The following is a 6651-nucleotide window of genomic DNA, read 5'->3' on the forward strand; positions in this document are numbered from 1 at the left end:
GAACATTTTTGAAAAAAAAACAAAAAACAACCCCACCTAATGCCAAGCCATTCCAGCTGAGCAAGAATAGATTACTGTTAAGTGCAGCCTGCGTCTTCCTAGAAATTTATCTGTCTTAATCTGGTGTACAGATTAGCCTAGGACTCTCATTATGTAAAGAGAGGCTTTGTACTAAGAATGTATCAGCACACTGAACTGCTTAAGTGGACTTTCCATCCAAACATCCAGCCATAATAGTGAATATGGCTCTGATGTGGTTAGCATCATATAGCACTTTGGAGAAAAGAGTTGTGCAAATGCAGTGCATGTAACCATGCATCACTGTGTCCATAAAATCCTACACACGTTACATGTTAAAAGAAATATAGTTTATTAACTGATCATAAGAGTGCAAAGGGCTGCAGCCAGCACTTGCGTTTTACTCATTTGTTGTCAGATTCATTTTTTATGCAAATGGGATATTGTCAGTGATAGAAATGAGCACTAGCCAAATGCTGGTAAAATATGAAAGTAGCTGGTAGATTTCAGACTCAAAATCATAATTTACTATTGAGTGGCTGGTGACCATGTATGTGTCAGTGGTTGGTAGATGTTCCATCCCCATTTATAGATAGAATTCCCCTTCCCCAATAGTACACACATTTGATGAGATCAGTAAGGGAGTACAACCCCACCATGAGCTATGGCTGTGACCAAGGTTGTTGTTGAAGTTAATGGCCTGTCAGTCTGCATTAGTGTGCCTTCCAAGACCCAAAACATTGAGTTACATATGCAGGGCACAGCCTCTCTTGCCCGCTTTGCCCTCCCTGATGCCATCACCTTTGCAGGGTTTCTGGAGAAGAAGCGCTGGGGCTGCCAACAAGGCATGTCCAAAAACCAGAGCTAAATGTGACAACAGACGGCCCGAATATCAGGTCAAATTCAATGCTAAGGGTTTTCTAACACTGCATGAAGATATGGCTTAATCTAATATCTTTGTCATAACACAATATCAATCCCACAGTTTTCAGTCGATTTAACTGCACAAAAAATATTAAACAAAAAGAAAAACAAAATTAAGATCAAAACCAATGAACTCTTGTCTGTAGCTATTTTCTGAGAAGATATAACATACTTGATCAACAAATTTTTTAAAGAAAAAACTTAAAGAAAGCTTAACTGAAGACTAGTTGGTCCCAGTTTTCATTTGCTATATGTTGGGCCCTCCATTCTCATGTTGTGCATGCCTGCACCACGTTAATGATGGTGCTACTGAGGTGCAGATTTTTGCATGAGTAGTTCCTAGCTGCCCAATCTCACGAGCCCCACTTGATGGATGATATTTGACTGGTGACACAGACCTTAAGTAAAGCCGAGACTTAGGGGCATGCAGGGTGAGGGGTGCGGAGGGGCGGGGGTCTATCTCCATCTGTTGCATGTTGTAAGGCTGAAGCCCAAGGGATCAACACCCTCACCCCAAAAAAAAAAAAAATCAGTCTTATTCCACCTCAAAGGACACGAAAATGGGACACCATCAATCAATAGTGATGAGTTAATCCCTGAGGAGATGAGAATATCTCATCCATATTATTATGGAGTTTGTGTGCTGTGATGAATGTGTTTTGCTTCATATTGCATATTATATATTTAAAGGCTGTATCTATGGGAACGCTATGCTATTTTACTGATGGAACTATCCTGAATTAAGCTTAAGCTGAATGTGATCTAGTGGCAAAGCTGACCAGAAATGCAAAAAGTCTATAAGCATAAACTGTGCCATATTGATACAAAAACAAAACAAAAAATCAATGTTGCTTAGCTACCCTGGGGTAAAACTGGAGATACACAAATTTTGGCACAATTTTGGCATGCGTTTTTAAACCACGTTCCACAGTGCATCTTTCAGCATTCATGTCTTGCCAAACTCTTCCCCTCAGCTACCAAAACTCCACGCATTGCACTGGCATCTCTCTTGGCACTGTGGTAAAGCGAAAAAATAACCTTGTCACAACAAGAGCTTTCTCAGCATTTGCTGATGCACAGTGCCTAAATAAAGGTGCTGGCGGATTAGCCGGGCGAGTTTATTTAAAGTGGAGGCTGAGAGTGCGGCCGTGCCAGTGCCATAGCACCGCTGATGCTTGCAACATGCAGCAGAACATCTACATGCAGAGCAATGAGCACTTTGAGGTGTTCACCACCGTCTTCTCTCCTCAAGGTGAGTCATGGCGATCACTGCAAACACTGGAGAACAATGTAAGCAAATGACTGATGCATTAAGATGTGTATCTTAATTTGAACGGTGTCTTTAAGAAACTTAAGAGAGAGGAAAGTTGAGGCCACAATGTGGTCTCTACAGCTACTCCATGGTGTGTGTGATAGTTTTAGATGCAGCAATAAACATTTTAACCGGTAAATATCTATTTGACTTGAGAGCATCAGTGCAGAGGCCTTGTTGGTAGTGCAATAGATTGATATGTCATATGGTTAACACCTTGCCGTGAACCACTGCTAATCATTATGTCTTCTCTGTGTGTGAATCTGCTGTTTTTCTCATGCATGCTGCCCATGCATCACACACACCAGTGAGCCGTGGCAGGCATCGGTACCGGCAAGAGGCCCCCGAGAAGGCAAGTTCAGGTTGCAGGATGTATGGCAGATATGTTTAACTGACAATCAGATGAAATGCCCTCTTATGGCTTAACATGTTGTTTTTCTTTTAAGTTGCTTTGGATGTCAAAATCTAATGCATATATTAAATTAAAACTGTTTGGACAAATACAGCAATTACCTAAAAAAAAGGCCTCAAGATTGACCTTGGTTAGGCCAATTTTGGATTTGATTAAATTAATCAAATAAGTAGCCTAATAAGTAAGGCCTAACTTAGAGGGTTTATAAGTGACAACTGTAGGCTAAATCATGACATTGTGATTTCTTCTGTGAAATGGCCTGGTGATTTAGGCCAGCAAAAGATTTTGCACTCTCTCAACTTTCGGTTAGGTAATCCTTGTGATTTTTAACGACTGACCTAATCCGCTTTACTGAGCCTAGTAACGGCTTAGGCGTCTGAATGAACGGTTGCTGTGAATGAATCGGCAAGAATCACGTCTCCTTACTGCAGATCCACATTTGATCCATCTTGGAAAAACTACTGTTGTGTATTACTTATTATTAACATGTACTTCATACTTTGTCCTGTAGATGGTAGTAAAACACAGCTACAAACCCCACTGGCCAGACGAGCTCGAACTCACCCAGGGTGATGTCATTCAAGTTCTCTTCAAGCATGAGGAGTCGAGGTGGTACGGACGGCTGCAGACTGGTCAGCAGGGATACTTCCCCGCCACTCATGTTACGGAGCTGATCGAGGTTAGTGATAACGCTCTGTGTGTGGAAAAAGCACTTCATGCAAGCCGTTTACTGGAAATAGTTAGAGAATTAACCCCAAAACGCTGGTTTTGCAAGTTTATGTAGGCTAGTATAATAGGATAGGCCTAGTAATAATAATTATTATAACCTATGGAGCCTTACAACGACAACAACAACAATAATAATATAAAATTAGCTAATAGCCTACTATAGCCTAGGCTACTAATATTATAACTATAACCAATAATAATAACAACAATAATATTATTAATAATAACCTATATGGCCTAATAATAATAATAATAATAACAACAGCCTAGCCTAGTAGCTATGATTGCCATATTAATATAGGTCTATAATCTATCTATCTACCTAGGCCTATCTATCTATTGCTGAAAGGGGGAGGGGGGTCCAAGTTCAGCTGACCCACTTAGGAGGGCCCAGTTTGAAGTTTGAAAACCCCTGGGCTAGTATGTATGGCGGAATATCAAGATTAAAGCTCATTGGGGCCTACATGCATCAATCTGATCAGTCCCATTTAGAAGTGCATTACCCCACATGCAAACAGCGAAGCTTTGAAGCTTTTTTCGAAGTAGTGAAGCTGTAGGCCGAACGGAGCCCACAATAGCAAATAAGTATGTTTTGACATAAAATTGTGTCACTTAGGTTTGTGTCGCATACAATTAGCTGTGCATTTATGTTACATAGAACAGAAGGTGCTGTTGTGCTACTGACAGTGTTAAAAAATGAAGTTAATCTCATTGACACCTTGAGTCTCGGGGCTTTGTTTGTGTGCCTAGGAGGACGAGCCGCCTAAAGAAGGCAATGTTTCAATAAGGAGGAGTTCAGACGGGGTCGTGCTGACGGCTGGGACACATGGTTCTGGAGGGTAAGTATACGTGCTTGGCTGGTTCTTGGTTTAGAACCTCCACCCAGCCCCCTTTCCACACACAGGTATACACTTTCCCTGATATATTCTACATATTCAATACACACACACACACACACACACACACACACACACACACACACACACAAACACACACACACACCTACACACACACACACACACACACACACACACACACACACCTACACACACCTACACACACACACACACACACACACACACACACACACACATAGAGATACACACACACACACACACACACACACACACACACACACACACACACACACACACACACACACACACACACACACACACACACACACACACACACACACACACACACACACACACACACACACACACACACACCTACACACACACACACACACACACACCTACACACACACACACACACACACACACACATTACATTACATTACATTTGGCTGACACTTTTTTAACCAAAGCGACTAACAACATGGTAAACAGTACGTTTTAGAACAATTCTCACAATTTTAGGACAGTTTAGGACACACACACACACACACACACACACACACATAGATACACACACACACACACACACACACACACACACACACACACACACACACACACACACACACACACACACACACACACACACACACACACACACACACACACACACACACACACACACACACACACACACACACACACACACACACACCTACACACACACACACACACCTACACACACACACACACACACACACACACACACACACACACACACACACCTACACACACACACACATAGATACACACACCGGTGCATGTATTTGTGCATGCACATAAACATACTATCATTCCACACTCATTAACATATACATTTTCATACACTCAACCATCCCCCCAATCACCCTATGCTCACACGCCAAATGCAGCCAACCTTCAAAAACACACACACACACACACACACACACACACACACACCCTGACAGCTGTTGGCCTGCACCCCGCCATTTCTGCTGCACACCACAAACAGGTGGTCCTTCTCGTAGCTCATTAGCTAACAATGGCCACAGATAGCACGCCATCCCTGATCAATCCCCAGACACACAAAGCAGGGCGGCTCCCACACCCACAGAATGCTGGGCAATTCACCAAAATATGGATTTTCTATTGATGGGGTTTATAATAAGCCCTTCTGAACACAATAGAAAAGCTTGAGCTTCCTCAAATTGCTCATTTATGTGTTATTTATTTGTTCATTGTAATTTATTTACTTATTTTTCTTAATGATTTCTTATATTTCTTTAAATAATTAACAAAAACAAAATGAATTATCTAAATATTTTAATAAGACATTTACTTAAAACTGCTGATAAGCTTTTATAACTTTTATTGAAGGTTTAGAATATTCAAGTACATTACGTAATTATATGTATGAAAAAAGTCCCATTCATTCTGCACGCACTAGGCTACCACACACACACATGCACACCCACATCCTCCCTCCCACCTCAGCAGTGTTTCTGTGTCAAGGTTAGGACCTATGTGATTGGTGTGGTTCTAAGGCAGTCATGGCTCTGAGGTCTCTAAGACCCTCATCAGTGTGTGAATGATCAGGGTCATGATTCAGAGCTCAGTGTGTGTGGAGTGTGAGATCAGGGCTCAGCCCAGAGTGTGTGTGTGTGTGTGTGTGTGTGTATGTGTGTGAGAGTGATCAGGAAAAGTGCTCAGGGTGTGATCTTGAACAGCCTCGCACTTGTCTTCTCTTAAAAGCAGCGGCGGCGGCATAAGCAGTAGCAGTAGCAGCACATGAATCTGGGTCAGCAGGAATAAACAGGCCCTTTGTGCTTGTTGTTTCCTTTCTGTCTCCACCTCTCCACCCCACCCTTCCTACAACCCCCACCCTCCCCGCCTCCACCCCCCCCCCTCCTCCTCCTCTAGCCCCCCGCCAACACCCGGCGCTCGGAGGCGACTGTCCCTGAGGTGCGGCGACGAGAGTCCGTTCCACGCACTGCGGCGCGAGTCCCAGCACGTCGCCGCGGCCGCCTGCCACTCTCCGCGCCTGCTCCAGCGGATCCTCTCCAAGAACCGGCGGAAGAGCGAGAGTCACAAGGGGGCCTCCAACGGGGCCTTCGAGCCCGACTGAGCGCAACCAACCACGGAGGAGAAGGAGGAGGGGGGCGGGGGTGATTAGAGAGACAAGAGAAACACCCCCGCCCCACACACACACACACACCCCTGGCCCCTGCAGGCAGAAAAAGGAGGGAATGGAGAAATCTATTACATGGGAAACCTCTGTAATAGATCTGATCTGGGGCCTGTGATAATTTAACCGGGCTGCTCGCTGGGCTGCTGGATAAGGGCTGAGACTCAGATCTGAGGGCAGTCTCAGATCA

The 6651-nt window shown here is 43.7% G+C and overlaps 1 protein-coding gene across 1 annotated transcript in view; it reads left to right on the forward strand.

Moving 5' to 3' along the window:
- Positions 1 to 2080: 2080 nt before the first annotated feature.
- The window catches only part of LOC125309664 (jouberin-like), a 5630-nt gene continuing 1059 nt past the window's right edge, over positions 2081 to 6651 (forward strand). Inside the window, exons 1-5 of the mRNA XM_048266714.1 lie at positions 2081 to 2194; positions 2563 to 2606; positions 3178 to 3345; positions 4146 to 4234; positions 6197 to 6651. The exon at positions 6197 to 6651 is cut by the window's right edge and continues 1059 nt beyond it. Coding sequence (XP_048122671.1) covers positions 2125 to 2194; positions 2563 to 2606; positions 3178 to 3345; positions 4146 to 4234; positions 6197 to 6401 — 576 coding nt within the window. The 5' untranslated portion in view covers positions 2081 to 2124 and the 3' untranslated portion in view covers positions 6402 to 6651. The remainder of the gene's footprint in view (positions 2195 to 2562; positions 2607 to 3177; positions 3346 to 4145; positions 4235 to 6196) is intronic.

The sequence above is a fragment of the Alosa alosa genome, chromosome 16, assembly GCF_017589495.1.
Source record: "Alosa alosa isolate M-15738 ecotype Scorff River chromosome 16, AALO_Geno_1.1, whole genome shotgun sequence".
In the NCBI taxonomy this organism is placed as follows: Eukaryota; Metazoa; Chordata; class Actinopteri; order Clupeiformes; family Clupeidae; genus Alosa; species Alosa alosa.